Source organism: Bufo gargarizans, chromosome 11 (genome assembly GCF_014858855.1).
Source record: "Bufo gargarizans isolate SCDJY-AF-19 chromosome 11, ASM1485885v1, whole genome shotgun sequence".
In the NCBI taxonomy this organism is placed as follows: Eukaryota; Metazoa; Chordata; class Amphibia; order Anura; family Bufonidae; genus Bufo; species Bufo gargarizans.
This window is the reverse complement of record NC_058090.1, coordinates 53,792,730-53,816,391: the sequence shown is the minus strand read 5'-3', so window position 1 is coordinate 53,816,391 and position 23,662 is coordinate 53,792,730. Positions and strand designations below refer to the sequence as shown.

At 42.8% G+C, this 23,662-nt stretch overlaps 1 protein-coding gene across 5 annotated transcripts in view; it reads left to right on the top strand.

Moving 5' to 3' along the window:
* The window catches only part of RYR3 (ryanodine receptor 3), a 684,284-nt gene that overhangs the window by 272,376 nt on the left and 388,246 nt on the right, over window positions 1–23,662 (top strand). For all 5 annotated transcript variants that reach the window (XM_044272379.1, XM_044272378.1, XM_044272377.1 and 2 more), the window contains exons 22-27: window positions 11,746–11,849; window positions 13,282–13,365; window positions 14,480–14,639; window positions 17,747–17,894; window positions 20,425–20,630; window positions 22,486–22,660. In XM_044272379.1, the coding sequence (XP_044128314.1) occupies window positions 11,746–11,849; window positions 13,282–13,365; window positions 14,480–14,639; window positions 17,747–17,894; window positions 20,425–20,630; window positions 22,486–22,660 (877 nt within the window). The remainder of the gene's footprint in view (window positions 1–11,745; window positions 11,850–13,281; window positions 13,366–14,479; window positions 14,640–17,746; window positions 17,895–20,424; window positions 20,631–22,485; window positions 22,661–23,662) is intronic.

The window sequence follows — 23,662 nt, the reverse complement described above, 5'->3', positions numbered from 1 at the left end:
AAAAGGGTATATAATATTGAAGGTGCACATAGGGTCATTCAGAATAACTTCACACACACGCTTCTGTGCATTTCCAAGTCTAATTCTGTCACTAAATCCATACCGGTGACCCAGCGCCTAAATACTAGGCCTCAAATTTAAATCCCTCTAAATCTCTCGTTACCCACCGCTGTACTGTTGTTGCTGGGCAAGATATTTAGTGTCCGTCAAAGCACATTTTTTGTTCTGGGTTGAAGTACAATTCCCAATTTAGCAATTTCATAATTTAGTGGTTTCTGCTATATCAGAGCTATTTGAAATCTATCCCTAAAAGGGTATATAATATTGAAGGTGCACATAGGGTCATTCAGAATAACTTCACACACACGCTTCTGTGCATTTCCAAGTCTAATTCTGTCACTAAATCCATACCGGTGACCCAGCGCCTAAATACTAGGCCTCAAATTTATATCCCGCTAAATCTCTCGTTACCGCTGTACTGTTGTTGCTGGGCAAGATATTTAGTGTCCGTCAAAGCACATTTTTTGTTCTGGGTTGAAGTACAATTCCCAATTTAGCAATTTCATAATTTAGTGGTTCCTGCTATATCAGAGCTATTTGAAATCTATCCCAAAAAGGGTATATAATATTGAAGGTGCACATTGGGTCATTCAGAATAACTTCACACACACCCGCTACTGTGTATTTCCAAGTCTAATTCTGTCACTAAACCCATACCTGTCACCCAGCGCCTAAATACTAGGCCTCAAATTTAAATCCCTCTAAATCTCTCGTTACCGCTGTACTGTTGTTGCTGGGCAAGATATTTAGTGTCCGTCAAAGCACATTTTTTGTTCTGGGTTGAAGTACAATTCCCAATTTAGCAATTTCATATATTAGTGGTTTCTGCTATATCAGAGCTATTTGAAATCTATCCCTAAAAGGGTATATAATATTGAAGGTGCACATAGGGTCATTCAGAATAACTTCACACACACGCTTCTGTGCATTTCCAAGTCTAATTCTGTCACTAAATCCATACCGGTGACCCAGCGCCTAAATACTAGGCCTCAAATTTAAATCCCTCTAAATCTCTCGTTACCCACCGCTGTACTGTTGTTGCTGGGCAAGATATTTAGTGTCCGTCAAAGCACATTTTTTGTTCTGGGTTGAAGTACAATTCCCAATTTAGCAATTTCATAATTTAGTGGTTTCTGCTATATCAGAGCTATTTGAAATCTATCCCTAAAAGGGTATATAATATTGAAGGTGCACATTGGGTCATTCAGAATAACTTCACACACACGCTTCTGTGCATTTCCAAGTCTAATTCTGTCACTAAATCCATACCGGTGACCCAGCGCCTAAATACTAGGCCTCAAATTTAAATCCCTCTAAATCTCTCGTTACCCACCGCTGTACTGTTGTTGCTGGGCAAGATATTTAGTGTCCGTCAAAGCACATTTTTTGTTCTGGGTTGAAGTACAATTCCCAATTTAGCAATTTCATAATTTAGTGGTTTCTGCTATATCAGAGCTATTTGAAATCTATCCCTAAAAGGGTATATAATATTGAAGGTGCACATAGGGTCATTCAGAATAACTTCACACACACGCTTCTGTGCATTTCCAAGTCTAATTCTGTCACTAAATCCATACCGGTGACCCAGCGCCTAAATACTAGGCCTCAAATTTAAATCCCTCTAAATCTCTCGTTACCGCTGTCCTGTTGTAGCTGGGAAAGTTATTTAGTGCCCGTCAAAGCACATTTTTTGTTCTGGGTTGAAGTACAATTCCCAATTTAGCAATTTCATAATTTAGTGGTTCCTGCTATATCAGAGCTATTTGAAATCTATCCCAAAAAGGGTATATAATATTCAAGGTGCACATTGGGTCATTCAGAATAACTTCACACACACGCTTCTGTGCATTTCCAAGTCTAATTCTGTCACTAAATCCATACCGGTGACCCAGCGCCTAAATACTAGGCCTCAAATTTATATCCCGCTAAATCTCTCGTTACCGCTGTACTGTTGTTGCTGGGCAAGATATTTAGTGTCCGTCAAAGCACATTTTTTGTTCTGGGTTGAAGTACAATTCCCAATTTAGCAATTTCATAATTTAGTGGTTCCTGCTATATCAGAGCTATTTGAAATCTATCCCAAAAAGGGTATATAATATTCAAGGTGCACATTGGGTCATTCAGAATAACTTCACACACACGCTTCTGTGCATTTCCAAGTCTAATTCTGTCACTAAATCCATACCGGTCACCCAGCGCCTAAATACTAGGCCTCAAATTTAAATCCCTCTAAATCTCTCGTTACCCACCGCTGTACTGTTGTTGCTGGGCAAGATATTTAGTGTCCGTCAAAGCACATTTTTGTTCTGGGTTGAAGTACAATTCCCAATTTAGCAATTTCATAATTTAGTGGTTTCTGCTATATCAGAGCTATTTGAAATCTATCCCTAAAAGGGTATATAATATTGAAGGTGCACATAGGGTCATTCAGAATAACTTCACACACACGCTTCTGTGCATTTCCAAGTCTAATTCTGTCACTAAATCCATACCGGTGACCCAGCGCCTAAATACTAGGCCTCAAATTTAAATCCCTCTAAATCTCTCGTTACCGCTGTCCTGTTGTAGCTGGGAAAGTTATTTAGTGCCCGTCAAAGCACATTTTTTGTTCTGGGTTGAAGTACAATTCCCAATTTAGCAATTTCATAATTTAGTGGTTCCTGCTATATCAGAGCTATTTGAAATCTATCCCAAAAAGGGTATATAATATTCAAGGTGCACATTGGGTCATTCAGAATAACTTCACACACACGCTTCTGTGCATTTCCAAGTCTAATTCTGTCACTAAATCCATACCGGTCACCCAGCGCCTAAATACTAGGCCTCAAATTTATATCCCGCTGAATTTGAATACAATACATTGGGCCAAATAATATATTTGTTGTTGTGGTGAACCATAACAATGAGAAAAACATCTAGTAAGGGACGCGGACGTGGACATGGTCGTGGTGGTGTTAGTGGACCCTCTGGTGCTGGGAGAGGACGTGGCCGTTCTGCCACATCCACACGTCCTAGTGTACCAACTACCTCAGGTCCCAGTAGCCGCCAGAATTTACAGCGATATATGGTGGGGCCCAATGCCGTTCTAAGGATGGTAAGGCCTGAGCAGGTACAGGCATTAGTCAATTGGGTGGCCGACAGTGGATCCAGCACGTTCACATTATCTCCCACCCAGTCTTCTGCAGAAAGCGCACAGATGGCGCCTGAAAACCAACCCCATCAGTCTGTCACATCACCCCCATGCATACCAGGGAAACTGTCTCAGCCTCAAGTTATGCAGCAGTCTCTTATGCTGTTTGAAGACTCCGCTGGCAGGGTTTCCCAAGGGCATCCACCTAGCCCTTCCCCAGCGGTGAAAGACATAGAATGCACTGACGCACAACCACTTATGTTTCCTGATGATGAGGACATGGGAATACCACCTCAGCATGTCTCTGATGATGACGAAACACAGGTGCCAACTGCTGCGTCTTTCTGCAGTGTGCAGACTGAACAGGAGGTCAGGGATCAAGACTGGGTGGAAGACGATGCAGGGGACGATGAGGTCCTAGACCCCACATGGAATGAAGGTCGTGCCACTGACTTTCACAGTTCGGAGGAAGAGGCAGTGGTGAGACCGAGCCAACAGCGTAGCAAAAGAGGGAGCAGTGGGCAAAAGCAGAACACCCGCCGCCAAGGGACTCCACCTGCTACTGACCGCCGCCATCTGGGACCGAGCACCCCAAAGGCAGCTTCAAGGAGTTCCCTGGCATGGCACTTCTTCAAACAATGTGCTGACGACAAGACCCGAGTGGTTTGCACGCTGTGCCATCAGAGCCTGAAGCGAGGCATTAACGTTCTGAACCTGAGCACAACCTGCATGACCAGGCACCTGCATGCAAAGCATGAACTGCAGTGGAGTAAACACCTTAAAACCAAGGAAGTCACTCAGGCTCCCCCTGCTACCTCTTCTGCTGCTGCCGCCTCGGCCTATTCTGCTGCTGCCGCCTCGGCCTCTTCCTCCGCCTCTGGAGGAACGTTGGCACCTGCCGCCCAGCAAACAGGGGATGTACCACCAACACCACCACCACCACCTCCGTCACCAAGCGTCTCAACCATGTCACACGCCAGCGTTCAGCTCTCCATCTCACAAACATTTGATAGAAAGCGTAAATTCCCACCTAGCCACCCTCGATCCCTGGCCCTGAATGCCAGCATTTCTAAACTACTGGCCTATGAAATGCTGTCATTTAGGCTGGTGGACACAGACAGCTTCAAACAGCTCATGTCGCTTGCTGTCCCACAGTATGTTGTTCCCAGCCGGCACTACTTCTCCAAGAGAGCCGTGCCTTCCCTGCACAACCAAGTATCCGATAAAATCAAGTGTGCACTGCGCAACGCCATCTGTAGCAAGGTCCACCTAACCACAGATACGTGGACCAGTAAGCACGGCCAGGGACGCTATATCTCCCTAACTGCACACTGGGTAAATGTAGTGGCAGCTGGGCCCCAGGCGGAGAGCTGTTTGGCGCACGTCCTGCCGCCGCCAAGGATCGCAGGGCAACATTCTTTGCCTCCTGTTGCCACCTCCTCCTTCTCGGCTTCCTCCTCCTCTTCTTCCACCTGCTCATCCAGTCAGCCACACACCTTCACCACCAACTTCAGCACAGCCCGGGGTAAACGTCAGCAGGCCATTCTGAAACTCATATGTTTGGGGGACAGGCCCCACACCGCACAGGAGTTGTGGCGGGGTATTGAACAACAGACCGACGAGTGGTTGCTGCCGGTGAGCCTCAAGCCCGGCCTGGTGGTGTGTGATAATGGGCGAAATCTCGTTGCAGCTCTGGGACTAGCCAATTTGACGCACATCCCTTGCTTGGCGCATGTGCTGAATTTGGTGGTGCAGAAGTTCATTCACAACTACCCCGACATGTCAGAGCTGCTGCATAAAGTGCGGGCCGTCTGTTCGCGCTTCCGGCGTTCACATCCTGCCGCTGCTCGCCTGTCTGCGCTACAGCGTAACTTCGGCCTTCCCGCTCACCGCCTCATATGCGACGTGCCCACCAGGTGGAACTCCACCTTGCACATGCTGGACAGACTGTGCGAGCAGCAGCAGGCCATAGTGGAGTTTCAGCTGCAGCACGCACGGGTCAGTCGCACTACAGAACAGCACCACTTCACCACCAATGACTGGGCCTCCATGCGAGACCTGTGTGCCCTGTTGCGCTGTTTCGAGTACTCCACCAACATGGCCAGTGGCGATGACACCGTTATCAGCGTTACAATACCACTTCTATGTCTCCTTGAGAAAACACTTAGGGCGATGATGGAACAGGAGGTGGCCCAGGAGGAGGAGGAGGAGGATGAGGAAGAGGGGTCATTTTTAGCACTTTCAGGCCAGTCTCTTCGAAGTGACTCAGAGGGAGGTTTTTTGCAACAGCAGAGGCCAGGTACAAATGTGGCCAGCCAGGGCCCACTACTGGAGGACGAGGAGGACGAGGATGAGGAGGAGGTGGAGGAGGATGAGGATGAAGCATGGTCACAGCGGGGTGGCACCCAACGCAGCTCGGGTCCATCACTGGTGCGTGGCTGGGGGGAAAGGCAGGACGATGACGATACGCCTCCCACAGAGGACAGCTTGTCCTTACCCCTGGGCAGCCTGGCACACATGAGCGACTACATGCTGCAGTGCCTGCGCAACGACAGCAGAGTTGCCCACATTTTAACCTGTGCGGACTACTGGGTTGCCACCCTGCTGGATCCACGCTACAAAGACAATGTGCCCACCTTACTTCCTGCACTGGAGCGTGATAGGAAGATGCGCGAGTACAAGCGCACGTTGGTAGACGCGCTACTGAGAGCATTCCCAAATGTCACAGGGGAACAAGTGGAAGCCCAAGGCCAAGGCAGAGGAGGAGCAAGAGGTCGCCAAGGCAGCTGTGTCACGGCCAGCTCCTCTGAGGGCAGGGTTAGCATGGCAGAGATGTGGAAAACTTTTGTCAACACGCCACAGCTAACTGCACCACCACCTGATACGCAACGTGTTAGCAGGAGGCAACATTTCACTAACATGGTGGAACAGTACGTGTGCACACCCCTCCACGTACTGACTGATGGTTCGGCCCCATTCAACTTCTGGGTCTCTAAATTGTCCACGTGGCCAGAGCTAGCCTTTTATGCCTTGGAGGTGCTGGCCTGCCCGGCAGCCAGCGTTTTGTCTGAACGTGTATTCAGCACGGCAGGGGGCGTCATTACAGACAAACGCAGCCGCCTGTCTACAGCCAATGTGGACAAGCTGACGTTCATAAAAATGAACCAGGCATGGATCCCACAGGACCTGTCCGTCCCTTGTCCAGATTAGACATTAACTACCTCCCCATAACCATATATTATTGGACTCCAGGGCACTTCCTCATTCAATCCTATTTTTATTTTCATTTTACCATTATATTGCGATGCTACCCAAAGTTGAATGAACCTCTCCTCTGCCTGTGTGCTAGGCCTAAATATATGCCAATGGACTGTTGCAGTGGTGGCTGACATGAAGCCTGATTCTCTGCTATGACATGCAGACTAATTCTCTGCTGACATGAAGCCAGATTGTCTGTTACGGGACCTCTCTCCTCTGCCTGGGTGCTGGGCCTAAATTTATGACAATGGACTGTTGCAGTGGTGGCTGACGTGAAGCCTGATTCTCTGCTATGACATGCAGACTGATTCTCTGCTGTCATGAAGCCAGATTGTCTGTTACGGGACCTTTCTCCTCTACCTGGGTTCTGGGCCTAAATTTATGAAAATTGACTCTTACAGTGGTGGGTGACGTGAAGCCTGATTCTCTGCTATGATATGAAGACTGATTCTCTGCTGACATGAAGCCAGATTGTCTGTTACGGGACCTTTCTCCTCTGCCTGGGTTCTGGGCCTAAATTTATGAAAATTGACTCTTACAGTGGTGGGTGACGTGAAGCCTGATTCTCTGCTATGATATGAAGACTGATTCTCTGCTGACATGAAGCCAGATTGTCTGTTACGGGACCTTTCTCCTCTGCCTGGGTTCTGGGCCTAAATTTATGAAAATTGACTCTTACAGTGGTGGGTGACGTGAAGCCTGATTCTCTGCTATGATATGAAGACTGATTCTCTGCTGACATGAAGCCAGATTGTCTGTTACGGGACCTTTCTCCTCTGCCTGGGTTCTGGGCCTAAATTTATGAAAATTGACTCTTACAGTGGTGGGTGACGTGAAGCCTGATTCTCTGCTATGATATGAAGACTGATTCTCTGCTGACATGAAGCCAGATTGTCTGTTACGGGACCTTTCTCCTCTGCCTGGGTTCTGGGCCTAAATTTATGAAAATTGACTCTTACAGTGGTGGGTGACGTGAAGCCTGATTCTCTGCTATGATATGAAGACTGATTCTCTGCTGACATGAAGCCAGATTGTCTGTTACGGGACCTTTCTCCTCTGCCTGGGTTCTGGGCCTAAATTTATGAAAATTGACTCTTACAGTGGTGGGTGACGTGAAGCCTGATTCTCTGCTATGATATGAAGACTGATTCTCTGCTGACATGAAGCCAGATTGTCTGTTACGGGACCTTTCTCCTCTGCCTGGGTTCTGGGCCTAAATTTATGAAAATTGACTCTTACAGTGGTGGGTGACGTGAAGCCTGATTCTCTGCTATGATATGAAGACTGATTCTCTGCTGACATGAAGCCAGATTGTCTGTTACGGGACCTTTCTCCTCTGCCTGGGTTCTGGGCCTAAATTTATGAAAATTGACTCTTACAGTGGTGGGTGACGTGAAGCCTGATTCTCTGCTATGATATGAAGACTGATTCTCTGCTGACATGAAGCCAGATTGTCTGTTACGGGACCTTTCTCCTCTGCCTGGGTTCTGGGCCTAAATTTATGAAAATTGACTCTTACAGTGGTGGGTGACGTGAAGCCTGATTCTCTGCTATGATATGAAGACTGATTCTCTGCTGACATGAAGCCAGATTCTCTGTTACGGCACCTCTCTCCTCTGCCTGGGTGCTGGGCCTAAATTTATGACAATGGACTGTTGCAGTGGTGGCTGACGTGAAGCCTGATTCTCTGCTATGACATGCAGACTGATTCTCTGCTGACATGAAGCCAGATTCTCTGTTACGGGACCTCTCTCCTCTGCCTGTGTGTGTGCTGGGCCTAAATATATGCCAATGGACTGTTGCAGTGGTGGCTGACGTGAAGCCTCATTCTCTGCTATGACATGCAGACTAATTCTCTGCTGACATGAAGACAGATTCTCTGTTACGGGACCTCTCTCCTCTGCCTGGGTGCCGGGGCCTAAATATCTGAGAATGGACTGTTCCAGTGGTGGGTGACGGGAAGCCAGATTCTCTGCTATGGAACCTCTCTCCAATTGATTTTGGTTAATTTTTATTTATTTAATTTTTATTTTAATTCATTTCCCTATCCACATTTGTTTGCAGGGGATTTACCTACATGTTGCTGCCTTTTGCAGCCCTCTAGCTCTTTCCTGGGCTGTTTTACAGCCTTTTTAGTGCCGAAAAGTTCGGGTCCCCATTGACTTCAATGGGGTTCGGGTTCGGGACGAAGTTCGGATCGGGTTCGGATCCCGAACCCGAACATTTCCGGGATGTTCGGCCGAACTTCTCGAACCCGAACATCCAGGTGTTCGCTCAACTCTACTCAGGAATCTTTTGCAGGTGTTTAGAGTTAATTAGTTGATTCAGATGATTAGGTTAATAGCTCGTTTAGAGAACCTTTTCATGATATGCTAATTTTTTTAGATAGGAATTTTGGGTTTTCATGAGCTGTATGCCAAAATCATCAATATTAAAACAATAAAAGGCTTGAACTACTTCAGTTGGTGTGTAATGAATCTAAAATATATGAAAGTCTAATGTTTATCAGTACATTACAGAAAATAATGAACTTTATCACAATATGCTAATTTTTTTAGAAGGACCTGTATATCAGTCTGCTCTGCTCCTCCTGCTCTATAACCTGCCACCTGCAGATTACACTGCATTTTCATGGTGACCGATTCTATTCAAGTGTCACTTTAACGTTTGCTGCATATTTTCTTTCTTTCTAAGGAGAGATTTTTATATCTGTTTCTAGGAGATTTTTGTTATTTTCCAGCTGAATTTTTCACAGTTTTACTGGTCCCAAAAGTCATGTTTAGTACTATTATCTCTTTAGCTTGTAATACTTGAGCCATTGCAGTGGCTCCCTTCTGGTGCCTCATCCAGAGGTAGGTCAGGAAGAAGAAAAATGGATCTCTTTAGGCCCTGCCCCCAGGCGCCAGGAAAAAAATTATATTTTAGTTGCGATTCAAAAAATGGGGAACCACTAAACGAGATCCATTTTTCTTCTTTCTTCCCCATTAATATAACTCATGAATAGTGTTTTTTTTTTTTTTTTTTTTTTTTTTTTTATTCTGTTGCATTTAGAGGTAAATGTAGAAAAATAGCCAATAGTCCCGCTGGTTTCGTTTTCTGGGAATATACAAATATGGCAAAATCTCTAAAACCGTACTAATATATAGTGTTGAGCGGCATGTCCCATATTCGAATTCGCGAAATTTCGCGAATATTCAAAAGAATATTCGTAAAATATTCGCGAATATTCGAATTAGTTATTATTTCGCATATGCGATAATTCGAATTTTCGCATCGCATAATACATACTATGCAATACATTTAACACTCTAACCCGACAAGTGTCACTTCACTGTGTTGTTAGAATATACCATCGGATCTAAGTTTTCCGTACGTTCTTGAAAACTCAGTTTCGATGGTATATTTTAACTAACTAGGGTTAATAGCATTTTTCAAAAATTCGCCTATTAGCTGGCTGTTAGATAATTCGCCTATTCGCTATATTCTTTTTATTCGCTACATAACCACCTAAAATAATAAGTGTGATGAGATTGTTTGCGCCGATATTCGCATGTGCGCTAATAAAATCGCCTTACGAAGATTCGCAACTCAATTCACTAATGTATGAATGCAAAGCCCTTTGCCTCTGTTCTGGGACGTGCCGATATTCGCATGTGCGCTAATAAAATCGCCTTACGAAGATTCGCGCCTCAATCACTTTCTAGGCAATGTGAGTAAGATCTGAGCTTTTGGAATTTTGGGAATCAATCGAGATACAGTGGGGGGTGATGACAGTAGTTGACAGAGTACAGATCAATGTAATCTGTAAGGTGGAAACTAAAATAAAAAATATGAATATTCGTAAATCGAATTTTACGAAGTTCGAAGTATTCGCGAATATGGTTCTATGCTATATGAATGCACAGGCCTTTGCCTCTCTGTTCTGGGGACAAGTGTAGATATTCGCATGTGCGCTAATAAAATCGCCTTACGAAGATTCGCAACTCAATTCAATCACTAATGTATGAATGCAAAGCCCTTTGCCTCTGTTCTGGGACAAGTGCCAATATTCGCCTGTGCGCTAATAAAATCGCCTTACGAAGATTCGCAGCCTCAATAACTTTCTAGGCAATGTGAGTAAGATCTGAACTTTTGGACCTTTGGGAAACAATCAATTATATGTGTACTGTAATTTTGTGAAAAAAAACCAAAAAAAAAGAATATTCGTTTTTACGAATATATAGCACTATATTCGAAATATTCGCGAAATCGCTAAGTTGCGATATTCGCGAAAAAAATTCGCTTTTCGAATATTCGCGCTCAACACTACTAATATACAGCGGCGCGGCATGTCACATGAGTAGGTCAGTGAATTACAGGCCACTGCAGTGGTGTGTCAAACATAGTGACGTCACTACAGTAGGCTGGGATTGGACAACATGTCATGACCTAGGAGTTAGAGCAGAGATGCAGGAGGACCCAAACAGCAGGGAGAGGTGAAATAATTCAAAAAGTACATTTACTGATAACCTTGTTATTTTAACATTTTGAGAAACTTTAGGGATGTTTCCATCTCAGACACTGATGGCATATTGGTAGAATATTTATTTATGTTACCTATTTATATAGCGCTGACATATTCCACAGCGCTTTACAGACAATCGCACTGTCCCCAATGGGGCTCACAATGTAAGGTCCCTATCAGTATGTCTTTGCCGTTTGCGAGAAAAGTGGAGTCACTGGAGGAAACCCACACAAACACGGAGAGAACATACAAACTCCATGCAGGTGTTGTCCTTGGTCAGATTGAAACCTAGGATCCCAGCGCTGCAAGGCACCAGTGCTGACCACTGAGCCACCGTGCTGGCCAGAAGAATATGCCACCTCTGGGACCTGCTGCTATTCACACTGCGCATTCACCTATATGGAAGTTCTGACAATAGCCCAGCACTGGCTTGGCTATTTCCTACAGTACCATAGCTGTGAATGGTGAGGTGGTCAGGCATGTACTGTCCTTCACCTCGGGGGCCCATTCCGGAGATGTGGGTGCGGGTCCCACCTCTGGGACACATACCTATCTGACAGTGATATGCCATCAATGTCTGAGATAGGCAAACCCCTTTAATCTTTGGCAAGCTGTTAAAGATGGAAGGCATCTCTTATTATCCATTATGCTTTCTTATTTTTAATTGAAAAAAGAAACATTATGTCAGTTTGACCATAACCTTCCATGACTGAAATAAATACAAGCGAAAACAAGGAAAATGTTTAGAAGGACTGTAGGTCTGAGCTATTTAACCTTATTCTTCTTGTTTTAGGTGCGAGATGATAATAAACGTCAGCATCCTTGTTTGGTAGAATTTTCTAAGCTTCCGGAAACTGAAAAGAATTATAACCTGCAAATGTCCACTGAGACTTTAAAGTGAGTTGGAACGATTTCTCAGCCCTGTGTAGATTTTCTCTATCTGTTTAAAGTAAAACGAGCCGTACCAACTCTAACTGCATTGAATTCAATGGAAATGTGATCAATGAAATCAAAGTAAACTTACAATATGAACAGCAGCTGTTCATTACACTGCACTAAAGGATACTCTTTTGCCAAATATTTGGCTGCATTGGACCTCATTTAGAAAAGTGAGTTCGCCTAGATTTTGGTCTAAATTGCACCAAAGCGTATTGCAATGTGGTACATCTAGATTTAGAGAGAGCTTCTACACCAAAAGGCAAAAGGTGTGATTTCATGTGAAAGGGGTGTGACTTAAAGGGGTCGTCTCACTTCAGCAAATGTCATTTATCATATAATGAAAGTTAATACAAGGCACTTACTAATGTATTGTGGCTGTCCATATTGCCTCCTTTGCTGGCTGGATTCATTTTTCTATCACATTATATACTGCTCTCCAGGGGATACGACCACACTACAATCCAGTAGTTGTAGCCATGCATGCACACTATATGAAAAGGCACCTGACTTTCTGGTGGCCCGGCCTGTGGGAGTGCGCATACGCCTGCGCTTTTTCCTAAAGTGTGCAAGCATGACCACCGCTGCTTGATTGCTGAGTCGAGCAGTGTATAATGGAAACGAGCAGTGTATAATGTGATGGAAAAACGAATCAAGTCAGCAAAGTAGGCAATATGTACAATCACAATACATTAGTAAGTGCCTTGTATTAACTTTCTCTACATGATAAATGCCATTTGCTGAAGTGAGACGACCCCTTTAAGATGCAAATATAGCAGGGAGGAATCATGACTTCAGATGGAAAAAAATGACGAATATTCTAAAAAACAAATATATAGCACTATAATGAATATAGTGCTATATATTTGTTTTTGACCCACGCCTGTATTGATCGCATAATGTTCGCATATTACGCAATCATTACCTTTCCGATTTTCAATTTAAAAAAAAGAAATATTCACAAAAGATCGCAAATTCGAATATTGCACCTCCTGCTCATCACTAGTGACGAGAGAGACTAGTGGGGGACCCAGGAAGCACCACAATGGGAGTGAGCGATAAGGTGAGCATAAATTCATTAGTTTTTTTATTCCTTTCTGACCATTACAAAAAAGCAAAAAACAACCCATTTAACCATGTGCAAACAAACATAACTACATTTAGTGATCATAGAGGGAGAGCCACTGCCCCCTACAGGAAGAATGACGTTTCATGTTCGCTTATTGCTACACAAACAAGTAAATAGCAACTTTTTAAAATTCAGAAGCATCTAGAGCAGAAATCGCATGGTTCATGTTGGTACAGTACATTTCTATTACTTTTGGTTAATCCTTGTCATCAGACTTACCATTTCATGCAATATTGATATGAATATTGTGTTTTGTTTGCATAGGACTTTGCTGGCTCTTGGATGTCTCATTGTTCATTCAAATCAAACTGCTGAAGAAAATCTGAAAAAAGTTAAACTCCCCAAAAAGTGAGTAGCCCAAAATACCATAAGGGCCGTCCAACTTTTTTTTCCACACTGGAGTGGGAGGGTTGACTACTTGGAAGTGGGGAATTGTGGGCAGGGGCGTAGCTAAAAGCTCATGGGCCCTAGTGCGTGAGTTCAGCTTGGACCCAATGTCCCTCAGTGCTTGTTGAAAAGAGGCAGGGGAGCACGTAGCCTTCCTGCTGCCTGAGGCCAACATTGAAAGGGCACCCCCTCATGCCAAATTCTTTACCTAACCCCTTCCCTACAGGCAGAGGTGTAAATTGACCAGCATGCACTTTGCCAGTGTCTTATGTGGCACAAGGGTCTTTGGGCCCCTCAGGCTCCTGGGCCCGGTAGCGACTGATACCTCTGCACCCCCTATGGCTATGCCCCTGATTGTGGGAGTTGTAGTTTCCCAGCTTCCGTGCCAGCACAGCGAGACTACACAATTTTTAGCAGCGGCACATGTAACCAGCAGTGCAGGAGAAAACAAGTAAAAAAGTAAGGACTCCAGCACCTGTCTTAAGGACAATTAAAGCTGATACTTGTTATATTCTGTTTACAAGTCAGATATCTCTTTTAATATATGTACAATGAGCACACAAACGTGAAAAAAATATAAATATGTGATATGCAGGGTTTTAGGTAGAGGTGTAAATGTCTCCACCTGCTAGTGGTTATATGAACTGTATTACAACAAGACCTGAGTCACATACATGCTGAGTCTGTCATTTTAGATCCAAGTTTTTGAAGCTTATGCGTTAATTTTGCCCTAACCTTATCTAGGTTAATGGGATCCACAGTATCATTTGGTTTCTTGATTGTTATTCCTCCCTTTTTACTGATTATTATTACTTTAAATAATGAACTGGTTTGGATTGGTTAGGTAGTAATCATGATTACAGTTTCTCCAGCAAAATTCAATTTAAATTCAGATGATAACATTTTGATGGCTGAGATCCCCTTTTGGGAACAGTCAATTTTTAATTAATCAAGCAGCCTGGCAGGAATTCCACTTTTGTTACAGAAAAAGGCACAGCCATGAGATAAGTATTAGCAGCCTTCAGCTTCAAGTTTCAGCTCTGCTAATAGGAAAACGTACATTGCCTTATTACAGCTATATGATGTCCAATGGCTACAAACCTGCCCCTTTGGACCTATCTGATGTAAAACTGTTACCAGCCCAAGAAGTTCTAGTTGATAAACTTGCCGAGAATGCACATAATGTCTGGGCAAAAGATAGAATCAAACAAGGATGGACCTATGGCATTCAACAGGTAAGCACCATCTAATGGTTTGCCTTCTAGACTGTACTTGGCTTAAAGGGTCCTATTCCATACAATTTAGGTTTAATTGAAGGCTGCGAGCGCAACATCATCACATACATAAACACCTTGATATTAAGGCTACTTTCACACTCGCGTTTGGTGCGGATCCATCATGGATCTGCACAAACGCATACATTCAGATAATACAACCGTCTGCATCTGTTCAGAACGGATCAGTTTGTATTATCTTTAGCATAGCCAAAACGGATCCGTCTTGAACACTATTGAAAGTCAATGGAGGACGGATCTGTTTTCTATTGTGCCATATTGTGTTGGTAATAACGGATCCGTCCCCATTGACTTACATTGTGTGCCAGGACGGGTTCATTTGGCTCTGTTTTATCAGACAGACACCAAAACGCTGCAAGCAGTATTTTGGTGTCCTCCTCCAGAGCGGAATGGAGACCGAACGGAGGCAAACTGGTGCATTCTGAGCGGATCTTTTTCCATTCAGAATACATTAGGGCAAAACTGATCCGTTTTGGACCGCTTCTGAGAGCCCTGAACGGATCTCACAAACGAAAACCAAATCGCTAGTGTGAAAGTAGTCTAAAAGGGAATTTCATAACTAAGATAGAAGAGAAAGTCTGGGAATACAAACTCATGTCAACCCTTGTCACACTGAGATCAGATGAATGTGTCACATGGATTTATGTTCTTCTACATCTCTTAGGCAGAGTTTACACCAGCGTTCAGCCTTTCCGTTCTCCTGCTCCGTTATAAGAGCACGAGAACGGAAAGGACAGATTGGGCACATAACTGAGCCGAACGGAGCCTACTGATCCCATAGACTATAATGGGGTCCGTTAGGTTTACGCTCAGAAGATGGTTTTGGAGCGGAGACAAAAGTCCTGCATGTACTACTTTCGTCTCCGCTCCAAAACCATCTTCTGAGCGCAAACCTAACGGACCCCAATTATAGTCTATGGGATCCGTAGGCTCCGTTCGGCTCAGTTATGTGCAGAATCTGTCCTTTCCGTTCTCCTGCTCTTAAAACGGAGCAGGAGAATGGAAAGGCTGAACGCTGGTGTGAACGAAGCCTTAAGGATTTTGACCCTCAGACATCTTAGGTTTATAACATTCATGTACTGGGTATATATCAAGGGTCGATAAAACATTCTCAACTCCTTATCTGTATCTGCTACAAGAATTTACTGCTACAACTGTTTGTTTGCACTTCCGGTCATATTGATCTGCTTTACCACACTTGTCTACCTCACTATTCCTATGTAACAGTGTGTATAAATATGGGAGTATTCAGATACTGTGTTATAACATGCCTGAGGAAGAGGCCTGAGTAGCCTGGAAAGCTTGCAATTTTGTCACCTTTTCAGCTAAACATTAAACGGTATCCATTAAGGAATCTCATTTTTATATCTTCTATTTACTGAATCTCATTTTTATGTTTGCTATTTACTGGCTTATGCTACTTTCACACTTGCGTTTTTTGCTGGATCTGGCAGGGATCATCAAAATTGCTTCCTTTTATGATAATACAACCGGCTTGCATCCGTTATGAACAGATCTGGTTGTATTATCTTTAAAATAGCCATGACTGATCCGGCATTAACTCTATTAAAAGTCAACGGGTGCCGGATCCGTTTTCTATTGTGTCCGAGAACGCAACCAAACGGAACGGAATGCATTGTCCGATATTGAGATCCTCTGCCAGATCTCAATACTGGAAAAGTTAAACACAGATGTGAAAGTAGCCTAACATGGTACAAAGATATTTTTTGCTTTAAAAGGCAGACTTTTAGAATTATTTACTACCATTTCATTTTTCTGTATGGGTCTTCCAGTTGTAGTTTGTCTTTTTACCTTGAAAGGGATAGGTTCATATATAATGTATATTGTAGCTGATGACAGTCACCCAGGGAGAGTGCTCATCTATTGCTCTATTCTTCATACTAATGGAACTGTTGCATGAAATATTAATGGGATTGCAATGCTATAGTAGCATGTCTGAAGTGCCCCTGCTTCCTGTAATATTTGAGGACACCAGTATTATACGTGGGTAATACATACTGTAATGCTTTATCATGCCAAATCTAAAATGATCTATTCCCAGTATACTGTAGAAATATATAGCCTGTACATAGATGTTGTGTGGTGTAACTATTAAATCCCAGCCTAGAAGTTTCACTACATATTAAATATATTTATTTATAATGTATATAGAAAGTGATCAGTATCTAAAATGCCAAAATATTAGTCCAGATTCTCTACTGTTTGGCTGTTATGTTTTTTCCTACCATGATGGTAACTTGATACTCATTGACATTAAGGCTATGTTCATAAGGTATAATTTTAAATCTGAAATATACAGAGCTGGCTTAGAGAAAAATCAGCCTGTGAAATCCAGGCACGTTTTGGTGTATTCTTTTTTTCAACAGCATTTAATATGCATAAATGCCTGCAAAATACATAGCAAATAGTAAACACATATGGAGTGCATTTTGGCAAAAATCAGTTTCTGACACCATTCTAATTAGTGACATGACACTTCTTGAAGAGTATTTGAAAACAGAGGTGTAAAAATACACATATTAACCAACCATTGAGAACACCTTTTTTAAGCATTTCTGAAGCGTATTATGGCACGACAAATGTGCTATTTATGTGTTAAATTGCACACATAAGGTTCATAACAGGGACTCAGTCATGAAACACTTAGGGCTTGTTCACACGACCATGCCGTATTTTTCGGTCCGCAAATTGCGAATCCACAAAACGCGGATGGTGCCCATGTGCCTTCCGCAATTTGCGGAACAGAACTGGAGGCCTATTATAGAAATGCCTATTCTTGTCCGCAAAACGGACAAGACTAGGACAGGACTCCATTTTTGTGGGGCCACAGAACTGAGCAACAGATGCAGACAGCACACAGAGTGCTGTCCGCATCTTTTGCAGACCCGTTGAAATGAATGGTTCCGTATACGGACTGTATGTGGAACGCAGAAAATGGCCCGTATACGGAACGCAAAATATGTTCATGTGAACAAGCCCTTAGAAAGATCCTGAATGTTTCAAAAAGTTATGTCGTATTTCTTTAGGATCTGAAGAATAAACGAAACCCTCGTTTGGTGCCATATGCTTTACTTGATGAGCGAACTAAGAAATCTAATAGAGACAGTTTACGAGAAGCTGTCAGAACATTTATTGGATATGGCTATAATATCGAGCCACCAGACCAAGAAATCAGTAAGTTTTCCATGTACAATTCATTTAACAGGATTGTCCTGCCTTAGAACAGGCAACCCCTCGGTTCCTAATGTTTGCCCCTTAACATAATAACCCACTCGCCTGTCCACTGACATACTGTTCAAGCCGATTAAACCGCTGAGGCCTGTAATCAGCCGCAACCACCACAGGACCAAGATGCTTCTTGTTCCTTCATGGAATGGAACAGCGGCAGGATTACAGACAGATGAGTATAATATTTTAAGGGCCTCAAGAGCCAGACAACTCCTTTAACTGGGTCCAAAAGTAAAATAAATGGATAACTATTTAAAAGGAGAACTGCAAAAGCACCAATATTCATTATAAATCGACTTGCTTCTTGGAGAGCTGTATAAAGACTTATGCAAGTGAGAACCACTAAAAACAGCACCTTGCGAAAGTATACCAAGCCCCCCAGGTCTTTCTCCAGTTTTCTTGCATTAAAATGTGGATTTTAATTTATTTTACTCAATGGACCTGATAAAACAGTTATATATTCTAAGAAATGAAGCTATATATGTGTATAAGAGGGATTAGAGGATAAGGGTATGAGAGGGATGGGTAGTAGATACGGGCACACAGGTTACAGCATTCTTAAGAATACCCACTTAGGTCAAAACTACTATTTGGGTGAGAGAACGTTATCCCCTATCCACAGAATAGGGCAGGCATCCTCAAACTGCGGCCCTCCAGCTGTTGCAAAACTACAACTCCCAGCATACCCGAACAGCCTACAGGTATCAGCCTACAGCAGGGCAATGTGGGAGTTGTAGTTTTACAACAGCTGGAGCGCTGCAGTTTGAGGATGCCTGGTATAGGGGATAACTATTAGAACGGTGGAGGTCCTATTGCAGGGAATCCCATAGATCAAGAGAATGGGGACCCCCTACCCTAGAGCCCCCTGAAATGGACAGAGTGGATAGTTGTAAATGCGCTCCACTGCTCCACTTATTTCTGTACTCTGCTATCTCTGGCGCTCCCATAGAAATGAATGGAGCATATATCTGACCAGCAGGAATGTCTGAGAAAGCAGACCTTAAAACTAAAATACAGATATCATCTAACAACTTGGTATAACTTTAACTTTTCAGGTACACAGTCACATACTGTACCTAAAAATGTTATTTCCATGAAAAATGTAAACAGACAATATAAGCTTAATTAGTACAATTTTTAAAGAGCTTCTGTCAGCATGATCAACCCCATTAAACCAGTCAAATTACCTGGTAGGGTTAATCATAGTGATTAAAAAGATAACCTTTGTAGGCTGCAGTGTTCCCAAGATGAGTATTTTTATCGCTATGCAAATCAAGCAGTTAGAGCACCAAGGGGCAGGCTGTAGCGCTTTGAGCACCACTACTGCTATCTCCCTAGTACTCATAGTAGATGTCTACTATGTACTCTCTAGTACATAGTAGATGTTACCTGCAGTCTCATGCAATACAACGAACATTCTCTGAGTACAGACAATGTAGTAGATGTCACCTGCAGTCCTACGTAACACCACAGATAACACATTGATAACTCTCAGAGTACAGACAGGATAGAACATTGATAAAACAGTCTCTGTGAGGTAAAAACTCTGTATATTATTGATAATACAGGATATACAGGATAAATATATCCCTCACAGACAGTTTTATCAGTATTATATCTGCTATTATCAGCAATATATGGTGTTATATCATGGGTTAATATTGTATTTTATTTTTCAAAAAATGTCTTTGCTTAAGGCATAATTCTGCTTGGGGCCCCAGAGATGCCCCCCCCCCCTTCCAGTTTTGATTTCACAGCATATTACTTGACATAAACTGTACATACATGTACCACAAGGAGAGGGGAAAAAAGTTTGACCTTGTTAGGCTGGGTTCACGCCACGTTTTTGTCTTACATTTAACATATACAAAAAATAAGTAGAACAGATTCTTCAGACTTATTCCATACAGTGGCATCTGTCACCATACAGTTCCATTGTATGTTTTTTTACTGGACTCTGCAAGATGGAAAAGCATGGTGTGCTACGCTTTTGGATCGTTTTTTTTCCAACATATACGTTAAACGGCTGGCAAAAATGTGATGTAAAACGACCCCAAACATAGGGCAAAAAAGTGATGTTTGCTCAGTCGTATCCAGGAGGGGAAAAAATGTCTTATTACTCTCAATTGTGCACGGTAAGACTTTTTTTTTTTCATAAAGAGAGGGCTTCCAGAGCAATAAGACCTAATTTCCAAAAAGAGAGTGGTGCTATGTGTAGCGTATGGACTCTTGAGTTCCAAATGCTAATAGACCACTATATTAGTTGCCCTTTAGAAAATCCTTCAACAATGTACAGATGCATGAGTAATGGAGGGGCACAGATGGAAATGACTCCCTTTCAGGGGTTAAAATGTCTTTCCCATTTTATAGTGCTAATATTTTGCATTTAAAACTCTTTTGCATCTAGACGTTGGCACCATGCAGTTCTCATTATTTTATATACTTACATTTTCCTTACTTCTTTTTGTCTCTGCAGCTGACCAAATGATGGAACGAGTCGGCATAGATAAGATACGCTTCTTTAGGTTGGAACAGACCTATGCTGTGAAGTCAGGAAAGTGGTATTTTGAGTTTGAGGTGGTGACCGGAGGTGATATGCGTGTAGGCTGGGCCAGGCCCAGTTGTAGACCTGACATTGAACTTGGAGCAGACGATCGGGCATTTGTATTTGAGGGAAGCAGAGTAAGTGACCTCACACTTGGGTACATTGCATAGCACTGTGTGGTGTAAGGCTCCTTTCACACCTGCGTTCAGGTGTCCGCTCGTGAGTTCCGTTTGAAGGGGCTCACAAGCGGCCCCGAACGCATCCGTCCAGCCCTAATGCATTCTCAGTGGAGGCGGATCCACTGAGAATGCATCCGCCTGCCAGCGCTCAGCCTCCGCTCCGCTCAGTGAGCGGACACCTGAACGCTGCAAGCAGCGTTCGGGTGTCCGCCTGGCCGTGCGGAGGCGAGCGGATCCGTTCCGACTTACAATGTAAGTCAATGGGGACGGATCCGCTTGAAGATGACACCATATGGCTCAATCTTCAAGCGGATCTGTCCCCCATTGACTTTCAATGTAAAGTCTGAACGGATCCGCTCAGGCTACTTTCAGACTTAGAAAAATGTTCTAAGTTCTAATGCAGACGGATCCGTTCTGAACGGAGCCACCGTCTGCATTAATATGAGCGGATCCGTTCAGAACGGATCCGATCGAACGCAGGTGTGAAAGTAGCCTTACCTTTAAGCTATGAAGAGCTGATTATACTGAGATTTCCATTTCATAATACCAGAAATAAATATGCTTAAACCTATAAATTTACCATTTATCCTTTGCTAGTCTAACCACTCCAAAAAAAAAAGTTTACAAATCAGATTACCAAACCTTTTGGCTATCTCCCTCATTTCTGGTTTTGTAATAAATGACCAATAGTAAAGAATCATGGGCAAGCCCTACAGTTGCTTAAAGGGATTCTCCAGGAATAAAAAAAATAAAAATACTTAAATATTATTTTATAATAAATATATTCACAAATACCTTTCATAAGTTATAATGGCTCGTTTTGTCTAGGGAGCAATCATTAGGAGAAATAAAATGTCTGCCGTCCTATCAGTACACACAAAACCTGTCCTACTCACACAGGAGGACAAATTACTTCACCACAACGAGCCATAGAGCTGCCTCATCCTCCTCTGTGCTCTGCTTGTCAGGAATCATGATCCTGAATACAGGTGAATCTCTTTGGGAATGGAGATGATTAGGAGGGTGAGGATAATGAGCAGCAGCACTTGTTTACAGTCTCCATTACCACAGCCTGTCCGTCCTATCTGTATTTCATGTCTCCTCATGAACTAAATTCCCCAGAGATTCAGCTAAAGTTCTCCTCTGTATTCAGAATCAGGATCATAATCCCTGACAAGTAGAGAGGAGGATGCGGCAGCTCTTTACCTTAGTGTTGTAAAGTAACTTGTCCTCATGTGTGATCAGGACAGGTTTTGTGTGAACTAATGGGACAGCAGCCATTTTGTTTTTCCTGATGATTGCTCCCCAGACACAACGAGCCATTATAAATAATGAAAGGTATTTGAGAATATATTTATAATAAAGTAATATTTAAGTATTTTCATTTTCTTAATTCCCGGAGAACCCCTTTAAGGACTGTGATTGTTTGATGCTGAGGACAGTGATTGTCTGCAGTGGGCATTTGCCATACACCAGCATCTAACATGTTTTTTTTTTATTTTAAACAATTATAGGGCTTGTCCGAGATTTTTTATTATCTTGGACAACCCCTTTAAGATTTTGGTGGATATTTATTTTGGTGTACCTATTGCAAAAACTTTTTAACATTAATTCCCTTTAACATATTTTTGTACCATTTGTAAATAGGTTTATTATTTATTTGTTAAACTGCAGTTGCTCATATCTCATGAAACTTTAACAGACATTAAGTTGTTAAAACATAGATTAGGCAGCTTATACAACAGTAATATTTATCCAAAGAGCTGTACAACATATCCACCATGGAGGACAACCAATGTTTTGCTGTTAACAGGGACAGTGTTGGAACATGGGAAGCTCATTCTTTGGTCGAAACTGGCAGCCCGGAGATGTTGTAGGATCCATGATTAACTTGGAAGATAAATCAATGATTTTCACGTTAAATGGAGAACTTCTAATCACAAATCAGGGGTCAGAGCTAGCATTTGCTGACTTTGAAATAGAGAATGGTAAGTACTAATATGAATTTTTGGAAAATGTTGGACCTGCACACACAAGGGCAAATGTCATAAGCCAGTTACAACCAATATGTCCCTGGAGTTTGGGAAGAAACGTGTACCCAGAGAAACACAAACACAATGGGAACATACAAAATCCTTGCAGATATTTTTTGCTAGATGCTAACACAGTACCTCACATCTTCTCTCAAAGACTTTATTTGGTTTTGACAAACTATTCAAAAATTGTGCATCTCCCTCCTTAACCTGTGGCTCTCCAGCTGTTGAACAACTACAATGTCCATCATGCACTGAAAGTCTGCAGCAATCAGAGAATGAAAGGAGTTGTAGTTTTGCAACAGCTGGAGAGCCACAGATTGGAAATCACTGCTTTATAGTAGGCTAGTATCTGCAAGGGAACTATGCATAATCAAGATTCACACACATGTCCTAACAATGTAGAATGCCCATCCAGTATTTAAGGAGCCATAGAGATTGAGGAGCAGATAGTAATTTCTGTGAATTACAGAGATTTCTTTTATATATTTGCTAAAGAAGGGAAATAACCCCCTGGGTGATAAAATACAGACAAGTAAGATGCCCAGTAATGAAGAAAAATACAGGGAAGTGAAGACTGTACTAATCCTAACCTTTCAATTTTTTGAACCAGCTGGCTATCGTTTCTGGTCATTACGAAAAAAAAGGTTCCATGTTTAGTGTTAATACCTGAGGTTAAGTAAATGCTGAATGTTAAATGGAAGCCTGTGATCTCAAGGGTGCGTTCACATATGTGTCATAGTAACTCATCAAAAGTTTTCTTCTGCAGGATCCAAGTGCCCTGCCGATCACTAAAATGATGAATGAGAAGTTTACAACCGAAGGTTGTCTCTCCTCACTACTAAATACAGATCTGAAAACAGCCTTGTGGACTTTCTCTTGAGGCAATCTTAAGCAGTAAGGAGAGACGGCCTTCAGAGCTCAGACCCCACCAATCTACACCTTTGATTTGTTGCT